Source organism: Perognathus longimembris, chromosome 8 (genome assembly GCF_023159225.1).
Source record: "Perognathus longimembris pacificus isolate PPM17 chromosome 8, ASM2315922v1, whole genome shotgun sequence".
In the NCBI taxonomy this organism is placed as follows: domain Eukaryota; kingdom Metazoa; phylum Chordata; class Mammalia; order Rodentia; family Heteromyidae; genus Perognathus; species Perognathus longimembris.
The window spans coordinates 34,700,172-34,712,819 of record NC_063168.1 but is presented as its reverse complement, the minus strand read 5'-3'; the positions used below and the strand labels follow the sequence as shown (position 1 = coordinate 34,712,819).

The window sequence follows — 12,648 nt, the reverse complement described above, 5'->3', positions numbered from 1 at the left end:
AGGAAAAAAATTAGAAAAAAATAAGTTGAAATAAACCTATTCAACAAACATTTATTGAGTGCTCATTGCTAAATTCTGAGAATGAACTAACACAATACTGATAGGGCCCCTGTCCTACAGACAAGTAAGCAGCTTAATAGATTTCATATATTAAAAGAATAATTTGTGAAATAGTTTTTCCTCAGTCACTTGCACTGCTTTTTTAAATAAAGTCTATACAGCTCAGGCTGGCCCTAGCACTGCAAAATATTAAAATAAAACAGAAACTGTAGGACTATGGTTATCTGAGGTAATCACATGCCCTTTACCTAAGTCCCAGGCTGACTCAACTGCAGCTGAGACCCTCTAGACATAGATACAAAGAAGGTAGGAAGGTGGCTGCGAATCAGAAATGTACAATCTGTCCTATCTCTGAAAGTCCTTAGGCACCATCCCAAGAATGAGGGAAGAGTGGGCAGAAAATTAAGATTACCTGTTTCTATCTCAGAAGAATGTGGAAATTAGAATAAAACTGAAACTTTTGAAAATAAAGCACTAATTTTTACATGTCTTGAACTCAGATTCATATGGCCTATCCATACTTTCCTTACTTCTCTTATAATTCTCTTAGTTTTGCAGATAAATATTTTCTTTCACTATTGCAAAGTTGTTTCATATTCAGCAGACATTGCTTAATATTATGAATATATGCTGAAGCTATAACCTTTATGGCAATAAATTAATAAGATGATAAACATGAGTATTCATTAGGGTTGTGGTTGGTTGCAGATAACAGTGAGATTTAACTAAGTAAGGAGCAAGTAGTCCAAGGCTGGCAATGATGTCCTCAAGGACCCCAGCTTCAACTGGATCTCCTGGGTTTACGACCCTTACCACTGGTTTTGTCTTCATGTCAGCTGCTGTACAAGGATAAGACACTAAATGGATAAAAGGCAAAACCATCTGTGTCTTTCCATTTCAGCAGGGCAACAACATCCAAAGAAAAAGTTTTCTTAAGGTTAATATAAAAACAATTTTTTAGGTTCTTTAGCTGAAGGTATAGCACAAATGATAGATTGCCTTTCTAGCAAAGGTGAAGCTTTGAGATTAAACTCCAGTTTGTTGGGGAGGGGGAGTTTATTTTTAGGCTCTTGAGATCACAGTAAACAGCAAAACTAGATCTCAAATTTAAGTCTCCCTTAGTACTGAAGCTCCGTGCTATGCCTCCTGGAATAGGTTTTGCCTTCTCATCTGGTCTCTATTCCCAAATCTTTTAATTTCAGCAGCACCCTCTTTTCTAGGAAGCCATGATTGCCCCATACCCAGATGAGGTGGCTTTCTCTATACACCTCACTTGTCATATTGATCTCATCCATATCACCTATCATACTGATTTTAATGATTTGTGTATAACTTCTCTTCTACCAGACAGTGGACTCTTCAGGGCAGGAATTAAGTTTCTCCAGCGCCCAACACAAAGTTCTACAACAGAAGAGTATCACTTATATCTGATTATTTGCTCTACTAAGCTACGAACTTGATGAGGACAAAAAGTACATCTGGTTTATGCACCAGTAAATCCCTGAAGCCTAACACAGTTCCTGGCACCTACCAGGTTTCAGATACATACTTGTGAATGAATAAATGAATAATTCAGTAAGCAATCTGCATTTATTGTGCCTCTGACTCACATTTCAAGAATAAGCAGCTTTATGGGAAAGATTTAGTATCTGACAATTCTTCTGACCTCTGACATATTTAAGTTGGTCGTTTTCCCTCGTTTACTTCCTCGAATAGAACAGGATTTCTACTAGTTGAAAGTGTTTTGTTTTGTTTTTATTCCGTCTTCGATTTCTCTTGTTGTAAACTGGTAGCGATTATTCTCAATCCTCCTCAAGCTAACTGTCAGAAGGTTGTGAATAGGGGAGGGAGTTAAAGTTCCTTAGAATAACTTGTGCCAAAGTCTCACTTTCCTGGAGTTTGACCTGTCGACAAAAATCTCCTCAAGAAGTGGATTGATTAGCATTGAGTGTGGGAAAGTGGGAAGAGTTTTAAAATAGTGTTAAAATCAGGTAAGGCTGTGGTTTTAAAATAAACATTCATATACCTATTCATTTATATATATATACAGATATGTGTGTATATATATATGCTTTCTTTCAGTGAAAAATACGTTTGCAAACTACCTTCCAAGTGTTTTACCGTGACTGATAGGCGATCGCGTCAGAGGAGCGGCGCGGTGAGGCGCGCGCAGCGAGCGTGAGGCGAGCGCTCGGCCGCCGTGGCCCCGCCCGAGGCTGAAAAGGCGCGGCCGAGGGCGGGCTCAGGCTGACGGGGGCGGGGCCGCGAGAGACGAGAGGCAGGCTGGGAGGCGGCCGCCATATTGGCGTCGGCCGCACTGTATTGTCATAAATAGAGCTTGTTTTGTGGTGTTTTCACTGCTCGGTTGGGTGCCTCAGCAGTAGTGAGCGCGGAAGTGAGGGAGCGGAGCGAGCTCGGAGCGACCGGAGGAAAGCGGACAGAGGGACAACGGAAGGACGAGGATTCGGACTCCACCGCGGAAAGACCGGGAGACGCAGGAAGCGATGAAAGAAATGTCTGCGTAAGTGGCGGGGGGGCGGCGGTTGGCGGGGAGGTGGGGAGAGGTGGGCTGAGGTGGGCGGGCGGGGCGGGGGCAGTGGGACGCGTGCCGGTTCCCTGCCCCACGCGCCGGTCTCCGTCCATCTCCGGACCGTTCTGCAAGGGCGCCTCCCCTGCAGCCGGCGCCTCACCTGGCCGCCCCTATCGGGATCTGGGGGATTCGGGAGTCCTGGCGGCCTCATGCTGCCTTAGGCTGCCTTTTGCCTCCAAGGGTGTCCGGCAACCAGGACGGGGAGGGAGAGGGGCGCCCGTGTCGGAAGGGGCTGGGGGGGGGGGGGACGGGGACTGTCGGTCACTCCTGGTTCCCACGACGTCGACTGAGCTGGTCGGCTCCTGTCTGCCTGCATTGGCGCAGACACCATCCCTCCCCTCCTCCATGCCCGCCCAACCCTGCTGTGGTCCGGTCTTCCGAGAGGGAACGACCCTGTCCAGCCCACGACTCGTGGGCTGCTCGGTGATAAAGCCCAAGGTCTTGTGCACCTCAGCCCCCTCTCACCTGCCTACCCCCAATATCTGCAGTTCTGTCTACCTCCTGCTCACACTTTGATAAGTCAGGAACAGTTTCGGTGCTCGCTGAGAATTTGTTACAGCTAAGTCTTAATGTTCCGGTTTATTAAGAAATCATTTAAACCTACAGAAAAATGCAGAGGATGACAGATACTGCCATTTGTGTAGCCACCACCCATTTCTGCCCCAAAATAACGTGGTGTGTGACTGTCTCTGTGTATATTCCTTTACTGAAAACAGGCATTCCAAATACATCTCTCTTCTGTGGTCTCATTCATGGCCCCTTTCAGAGGTCTCCACACCCCTGACTTTGATATGTATTGTTGCTGTGTGTTTTTTATAGGCTCTTATAATACATGCCCTTGTCCAGATAACTGTCGTCTATGTGCTTGTTTTTAAACTTTATGTAAGTAGTTATAACGTATCATTCCACAACGTGTGTGTGTCCCTGCGTGCATGCACTTGCACCCCAGTATTGGGACTTGAACTCAGGGCCTGGGCACTGTCCCTAAGCATTTTCATTCAAAGCTACTATGCCACTTGAGCCACAGTACCACTTTCAGCTTTTTGGTGGTAAATTGGTTATGAGTTTTAATGGACTTTCCTGCCAGGGGGGCTAAGGTTCCAACCATGATCCTCAGTTCTCAGCCTCTTGAAAAGCTAGGATTACAAGCAAGCCATTAGGTCCTTCTGCAGCCTGCATTGTAACCTGCAACATGGCATCTCTGAGCTATGTCTATGGAAATGTTTTCAATCTAATTAATTCATAGTAACTAATATTGTATCCCATCGTAGGCATACACTCTAGTAATTTTACAGTGCCTATCAGGTTACTTCAAAATGTTTAATTTTAGGACTTGTCAGTGAACATTCTTTTACAGGTCTTCTCAATAGACTTTCTCTATTAGTGAAATTGATGAGTTAAAGGGAAGGGAGGATATGTTGTTTACTCCTTCACCCCATGTATGTAGATGAGGATATTCAGAACCCTAGGTTTGGAATTTAAGGACAAGTAGGGACCTATAGATAGCCAACTTTTTGAGCATACAGAGAAAACATGAGACAAGGTGTGTCAGAGCTGAAATCGGTGGAGGGGAGAACAGAATAGTGGGAAGAGGTTGTGGAATTCTAAATAGGGCTTTTTCTCTGTCTTTGAACCTCTGGTTCTTACCTGTAGCATAGCTAGCATTTGAGAATTTACCTGAGAGGTTGTTGTTTTTTTTGAGATTTTATGTAATAAATTAAATTATTTTATATAATCAATCTGACTCATTTATATATCTCATATGGATGAACAAACATAATACCAAAACACTTCCATAACTCTCTCTTAGGAATATGAAGCCTGGGGCTGGGAATATGGCGTAGTGGTAATGTACTCGCCTCTTATTCATGAAGCCCTGCATTCGATTCCTCAGCACCACTTATATAGAAAAAGCCCGGAGTGGCATTGTGACTCAAGTGGCAGAGTGCTAGCCTTGAGCAAAAAGAAGCCAGGGACAGTGCTCAGGCCCTGAGTTCAAGCCCCAGGGCTGGCAAAAAAACACAGGAGTATAAAGCCAAATTTTTAAGAAGAAATACAAGCCAAAATGACTAATTGAAGTTTTGTTTGTTCCACAGCAGAATAAGTTTTGGAGAGAAAATAACTACTCTTGATATTCTTCTTTTGTTTCTTTGAATCATTTTAGAAGACACAGATTATTTTATCTTTTCTTTGAGGTCTCTATCCTTACCTAATGATTAATTAAAAAGCATGTCTTAGTTTGTGAACTTAGTAATGACAAGAAGCTAGTATGAGATTTAGATTTTTTTGGTACTAAGAATCCAAAATGCTAGGCCAACTCTATGCTACTGAACATTACCTTCAGCTCCAAGCCAGTGCTTTTGACAAGTTAAAAATCCCATCATCTCAGACATTTGTTGGAAACACTCAGCATCTTCACTATTTTGAAGTACACAATTTTTGACAGTTACAATTATTCTGCTGTAGTGTAGAATTTTTAGAAGTTAGTCCTCCAGTTAACTTGTTTTCAAATGAGATAGGATCTCACTATGTAACCTAGGCTGCCCTCAACCTTCTAGATTCTCTTTCATCAGACTCCGAAGTAGCTGGGATTATGGGCATAACCACCATACCTGGCCTGTTAAACTTCCTGTCTTCATCCCCTGTGCATTTTTTTTAAACAAGCCTATTTGTTCAAGCTAAAAAATTACATTTTAACATCTTAGTACTATTAATACTACTGGTATTAATGACATTTCATATAAGCCTTATTAGGTTATGTGGTATAGGTTAGTTTGTATTCTTGTTTTAACTTCACTTGCACATCAAAGTAAAATTTTACCAGATCTTGTTCCTAAAATTTACTTTGAAATGACTATCTATATAAATCCCAAGTCTCAGAAATTCTGTTGTACATAGCTAGGGCCCATGGCAGGTCACTTGTATCCTGTAAAACATAGCCATTTAAAGTAAACTTAGGTAATTATTCATTTAAAAAATTGTATGATTATAGGTTTAAAATGAAGAGAATTAACTAGAACCACAGAATATAAAGACTGGCTAGGTGCCAGTGGCTCACACCTGTAATCCTAGCTACTCAGGAGGCCGAGATCTAAGGATCATGGTTCAAAGCCAGCCTGGGCAGGAAGGTCCCTGAGATTCTTATCTCCAATTAAACACACACACACACACACACACACACACACACACACACGCAAAAAAGCTGGGCATGGAGCTGTGGCTTAAGTGGTAGAGTACCAGCCTTGAGCACAAAAGCTCAGAGACAGAGCCCAAGCCCCAGAACCAGCAAAAAAGAAAGGAGAAAGGAAGGAAGGAAGGGAGGGAGGGAGGGAGGGAGGGAGGGAACGAAAGAAAGAAAGAAATTAGTAGTATGTACTCTACTCAAGCAAGGGATGATAATACAGGTTTCCCAAAGACATATCTAGTTGTGTTTACTTTTTAAAAGCCAGATTATATCATAAGAGATTATTTTTTTTTATTTTTTTTTTTTTTTGGCCAGTCCTGGGCCTTGGACTCAGGGCCTGAGCATTGTCCCTGGCTTCTTTTTACTCAAGGCTAGCACCCTGCCACTTGAGCCACAGCGCCACTTCTGGCCATTTTCTGTATATGTGGTGCTGGGGAATTGAACCCAGGGCCTCGTGTATAAGAGGCAAGCACTCTTGCCACTAGGCCATATCCCCAGCCCGTCATAAGAGATTTTTGATGTGTATTTTGTTCCTTTCCTCAGAGGGAGGGAAAAATAACATTATTTTTACACAAACTTTGTTCAAGTTTTTAAGTGCTTTACAAAGATTTTTAAATCTGATGGTACTTGACTTTAGTCTATAGGGTATAGTGGGGTTACCCCTGTCACAAATCCCGTTCAGGCTCTGTGTATTTGAACTGAGTAGTATTGGTGCTTTTGAATGAGTAGTATTGATACAGTTATACTATTGCCAACATACGCTGCTTTGGGTTTGAGAAGACATCCTAAACATGAAAACTAGAAGCAAGATGAATAGCCCTTCATATACATAAATACAGAATAATCAGTTTTCTTTTTTAGTACCTGTCTTGACTGTTAGAACTCAGTAAAGGTAGTTCAGTTAATGTAAATAGATTGAGAGAGCAATACATCAGTTTGACATATTTAATTTTTTTTTTTTTTTGCTGTCCTCTTTTTCTTGAACAGAAACACTGTGCTGGACAGCCAGCATCAACAAAAGCATTATGGAATAACTTCTCCAATTAGTTTGGCATGTCCTAAAGAAATCGACCATATTTACACACAGAAATTAATTGATGCTATGAAACCATTTGGAGTGTTTGAAGATGAGGAAGAATTGAACCACAGGTATGTCATTGAAAACTGTAAACTATTGAACATTAATTCAACACATATATATAGTGTGCCCACTGTGTCCCTGCCTAGGAATACAGCAGTGATGAAAAGAGTTCTTCAAAGAAAGACTCATTGGGAAAATAACATTTAGTTGGGTACCAGTGACTTACACCTGCAATCCTAGCTATTCAAAAGGCTGAGATCAAGGATAGCAGTTTGAAGCTAGTCCAGGCAGAAAAAAAGTCTGTGAGATTCTTGCTTCTAATTAACCAGCAAAAAGCTGGAAGTGGAGCTGTGGCTCAAGTGGTATAGTGCTAGCCTTAAGCATAAAAGCTCAGGAACAGCACCTGGCCCTCAGTCAAAATAAGGAAAAGGAAAGCATTCACTGGACACCTGTGGCTCACACTAGTTAGGATTATAATCCTTGGGACTTGGGAGACTGCGAATGGGAGAATCACAGTTTGGCCTGGACAGAAAAGTTCACAAGACCTCAACCTACAGTTGGGCAAAGATGTTATATGTCTGTCATCCTAAGTTAGGGGGAGGCAGAGGTTCCAGGCCAGCCCAGGCAGAAAAGTCTACCAGACTTCATCTCAATGGAAGGCATGGTGCTGTATGCCTGCCGTCCTGACAACAATGGAATTCTAAAATAAATGTCTCAATCCAGATGCTTACTTGTACAAAAATGGCTGGAGGCATGGCTTAGCACTAAGTAGAGGACCTGCCTAGCAAACATGAGGCTCTGAATTCAAACCCTTGTACTGAAACACACACACACAAGTGACATTTAAGGGAAATTTTGAAGGTGAGGGATGGAGTCATATGGATATTTGAAGAAAGAATATTCTCTTCAGTAAGCCTGAGGGAGAATGTAATTGGTATGCTCAAGTATATGGGAAAGTATCTTGGGTGTCTGAAGTAGAGCAAGTGGGAAATTTGGACTTTCTTAGTGAGGGCTGAAGGAGCTTAGGGGACAAGGGCTCTTGGGACTTTGTAAGGCATCACAGAAGTTTTGGCAGTAAGTAGTTATTAGGGGTTTGAGTAGAAGAGTGACATGATCTAACTCTGGCTATTGTTTTGGGAATAGTCTGTAAGAAAGGACAGTATTATGTCCCAAGGAAGAAATTATAGGTATGGAACCTGGAGAAAGGCAGTGAAGATGATAAGTAGTAGTAAATTCCAGATAAGTTTTAAAGGTTGGGTTGTTTAGGAGGTATGATGTAGATATGTTTAAAAGGTAGGGCTATTTCTCACTAGAAATGTAAAAAAAAAAAATTAGGGAGGGTGATATTAAGCATTTAATCTCATCACTTTGGAAAGATGGAATTCCATCTTCTGGGAAAGATGGAAGAGAACTAACTTTAGAAAGATTAGAAGTTCAGTTTTGCATGATATTTTTGAGCTACCTAAACCCTACTCTTTTGTTTTTCTGTCTGGGTCCTGGGCTTGAACTCAGGACCTGAGCACTGTTCCTGAGCTTTTTTTTTTGTTCAAGGCTGGTGCTCTACCATTTTAGCCTAAGCTCTACTTTGGGCTTTTTAGTGGTTAATTGGAGATAGAAGTCTCAGTGGACTTTCCTGCCCCAGTTGGTTTTGAACTGTGATCCTTAGATCTCAGTCTTCTGAATAGCTCTGATTACAGACATGAGCCACCAGCACCCAGCTGGGTTTTGTTGTTTTCAGTTTTGTTTTTTTGTTGTTGTTGGTTTTGTTGTTGTTATTCATGGGGCTTGAACTCAGGGCCTCGGCACTGTCCTTGAGCTCTTTTTGCTCAAGGCTAGCACTCTACTACTTAAGCTACAGTGCCACTTTCGGCATTTTCTGTATATGTGGTACTGAGGAATCAAACCCAGGGCTTCATGCATGCTAGGCAAGCACTTTACCACTAAACTACATTCCCAGCCCTTGTTTTTGGTTTTTAATGTGGTTATTTATATAACAAATTGCAATTGGTTGTAATAATACAAACTTTGAGACTAGTTAAATAATATTTAATTAAAATTAACCAATAATTTACCCATTTTAATTTACCCATCTTAATTATCCAAAGACCTCTGACTGTCGAGAAAATGCTAGCCTCTAACACCACACTGAACTGATAAAGTTGTGTGGTAAGCCAGAGAAATTGACAATTGACTTGGCATTTACAGTCCCATTGAAAGTAACTTTGTTGTAAGTTATTGTATTAAGTTTCTTAAATTGTGAAAAATAGCTTTAAGATCATGGTACTATCATCTTGGATGCCAAAGATGTGCTATGTATCAACAGACGTGATACCATTAGCACATATATACTTTGCTTTTATCCTAGCATCAACACAAAGGTACTGCCTTCTGCATGTTTATTGTTTGATTTCTTTAGGTTTAAATCTGAAGTGTTTTTTTTTTATTATAGGCTTGTTGTTCTTGGTAAATTGAATAACTTAGTAAAAGAATGGATTTCTGATGTCAGTGAGAGTAAGGTAAGACTGAACTACATGAAATTCTTTGTTTCCTTCATTGTAACAATAAGTTACAAGAATGGAAGATGATCTGAAGTACATTAAAATTCAAGTCTGGATTTATGTTGATCAATATATGCATATATATCTGTGTTCGTATTCACTTCTTTGGTGGCATGCTTTTACGCATGTTTGCAAAAGTGTGTTTTTCATTTTCTTGATGCACTTACCTTTTTTGCAAAATAATAGTGTGCACAGGTTGGTTACCAAATGAAGTGTATAGGTTCAATCCTTTGATTGGTTGGTTGTGTGTGTACACGCGTGTGTGTGTGTTGGTCCTGGGGCTTGAACTCAGGGCCTGAGTTCTGTCCCTGAATTTCTTTTGCTCAAGGTTAACACTTTTCCACTTGTGCCACTTTGGCTTTTTCTGAGTAGTTTGTTGGAGATAAGAGTCTCATGCACGTTCCTGGCTGGGATGGCTTTGAACTCTAATCTTCAGACTCAGCCTCCTAAGTAGCTAGGATTAAAAGCATGAGCCACTAACACCCAGCTTGATTGTGATTTTGATAGGTAGTGTCAGCCTCTGTACTTCATGTAAATTATTTATTTTGAGCTATAATTTCATAACTGTCAGGTGGTTTTATAATAAAGGACTAGATCCCACATTGAACCAGTACAAACAACTCCTCAGTTCTCATCATGATAAATTTGGGAATGAACTGTTTTAAGCAATTTAATTTCTAAATAGATGCAGATTTACCCTAGGCATAGCCAATTGTAGCTGCAAATCCATGTAAATGTCTTCTTTGTCCCATATGTAGTAGGCTAAAATGTTAAGTACTAGGATATTTTACTTGAAAAGCCAGATTTCACACTTCTTGTGAAGTATCAGATATGGCAACATTAGTCTGCTTTTGTGCACACAGAAAGAAGCTTGAATGCCCTCCAGTGCCTAATAGCCCTTACCACTCTCAATTCTCTCAGACATGGTGAAACTCGTTTTTGTTAACTACTATATCAAACCAAAAATATTGTAGCCTGTGATTCAGCATATTACTTTAAAATAAATCATGCAAAGATCATACCTTTCAAAATAGAAGGAAAGCCAAGAAATTTTTTAAGGCCCAGATTCTTTATTCTTTGTGTTTATGTTAATCATCAGTAAATTTTCTGACTCCTTTGTACCTATAAAATTTGATACTTCTGAAACAATATTCATTGACAGAAGTAGCATGGTACCTTACTGTACAAATAGTTAATTCACATTAATCATCAGATATTCTGCAGAAGTTTTTGTCAGGTATTATAGGGAAATAGAGAACAATAGGAGATAGATTTCTTTCTTACCTTTAAGGAATTTAAATATGGCTGAAGACCTGCAACATAGTTTAAAATGTAGATAAATGTAGCATAAAAGAAGTTTTTCCAGAAAAATTTAACAGGTTTATTTATAATTGTTATAAAGTTGAACTGCTGAGACTTGTTCCTTGAAACATTTTGACTTGCATTAATGCTTTATATCCCCGCAGTTATATTAAAAATTCACACACAAATGAAAATGGAAAAAACTGCCAATAACCTGATTTCTGTCCTCTATTTTTCCACTGGCAATCATATATTTAGGTACCTTTTGACCCCATGGGGGAAAAAAAAATCTAACATTCAGAACTACTGATAAGAAAAGGGGGAGGGGGGAAACTTTGAGAATGAAATGCTTCCCATCTTAAATGGATTCTTAAGCACGTTCTCCACGTATGTGGCGTGCTAGCTGGATATCTTTTGGCATAATTGTTACACGTTTGACATGGATAGCACACAGATTGGTATCTTCAAAAAGGCCAACCAGATGGGCCTCATTTGCCTCCTGCAAAGCACCAATAGCTGCGCTCTGGAAGCGCAGATCTGTTTTGAAGTCCTGAGCAATTTCTCGCACCAGACGCTGGAAAGGGAGCTTGCGAATCAGAAGTTCAGTGGACTTCTGGTAGTGTCTAATTTCACGAAGCGCCACAGTACCAGGCCTGTAACGATGGGGTTTCTTCACCCCTCCAGTGGAGGGTGCACTCTTGAGAGCAGCTTTTGTTACCAGTTGTTTCCTGGGTGCTTTACCACACCGGTGGATTAGGCAGTCTGCTTGGTACGAGCCATGGTATAGAGAGGCCTTACTCACCCCCCTTCTTCGGCTGGAGCTCGGCGAACAAGAGGTGGCTCTGGCATTGGAGAGCGGTGATGGCCAGCATAAAAGAATTTAAAGATTATAACGGTAGAGGAGGACAAGAGCTACAGACTGAAAATAATCAGGTGGTTTGATGGAAGAGCTAGAACTTAAAGTGACTTTTGGAAAATGGATATTACAATGAGAATGAGCAAATGTTTGAAGCAGATGTACAGAAAATGCAATGGGAAGGAAATTGGATTATGAAATAAATTGGTGGTTTGAGCTTCAGAAAGGAAATTTTTCAGTAGCAAGCCCCCAAATTCTTACCTATATAATCTAAGAAATATGCGCTGTTGTTTGTTTGTTTTTTAATGAACCCTGGTAAGTGTAGTCCTTTTATGGGTTTGATTTAATAAAGTATACACTTTTGTCATGTCGGATTGAAGATGAACTGGCAAGTTTTGGAGAGTAGCTATATAATACAGTAATTCAGTAACAAGAATTTTGTGTTAGAAACTAAGTTGAAAGCTCACTGGTTTAGTAGTTAAAGAGTTACACTTCAGGGTAATAAAACAAAAAATAGAATAAAACAAAGCTGGACCAAGTGATTTAAAAAAAATGTTTTCTTAAGATAGAAATGTGGGCATGTGTAGTGAACATGAATTTCTTTTGTTCTCTGTAGAAACAACCTCTTTATTTCAAGTTGCAAGTAAAAGAGTCTTAAAGTACTCTTATAAATCTCATCAAGATTGACAAGTGAAAAAAAGAAAAGATTGACAAATGCACTATAAATTGTTTGTATAACAACATGCAGTAAGCATTTAGGTGCCTTTTATGCAAATAACTTGAATAATTGACTTTTGCCTAACTTTATTTTAGAATCTTCCACCTTCTGTTGTAGCCACTGTGGGTGGTAAAATTTTCACATTTGGATCCTATAGACTGGGAGTACACACCAAAGGTAACTGCTTTTCTATTAAGTTTAGTAATTATAACTTTCAATGAACTCATGTTGTTCCTAGAAAATTAACAGGGCGGGAGGAGGAATCCCATTATCTTTCTGTTAAGAACTAAAAATTGTTA

At 40.1% G+C, this 12,648-nt stretch overlaps 1 protein-coding gene across 2 annotated transcripts in view; it reads left to right on the top strand.

Moving 5' to 3' along the window:
- The first annotated feature begins 2,348 nt into the window (after positions 1 to 2,348).
- The window catches only part of Papolg (poly(A) polymerase gamma), a 36,891-nt gene continuing 26,591 nt past the window's right edge, over positions 2,349 to 12,648 (top strand). For both annotated transcript variants that reach the window (XM_048352871.1, XM_048352870.1), the window contains exons 1-4: positions 2,349 to 2,581; positions 6,822 to 6,983; positions 9,365 to 9,431; positions 12,445 to 12,526. In XM_048352871.1, coding sequence (XP_048208828.1) covers positions 2,565 to 2,581; positions 6,822 to 6,983; positions 9,365 to 9,431; positions 12,445 to 12,526 — 328 coding nt within the window. In that variant the 5' untranslated portion in view covers positions 2,349 to 2,564. The remainder of the gene's footprint in view (positions 2,582 to 6,821; positions 6,984 to 9,364; positions 9,432 to 12,444; positions 12,527 to 12,648) is intronic.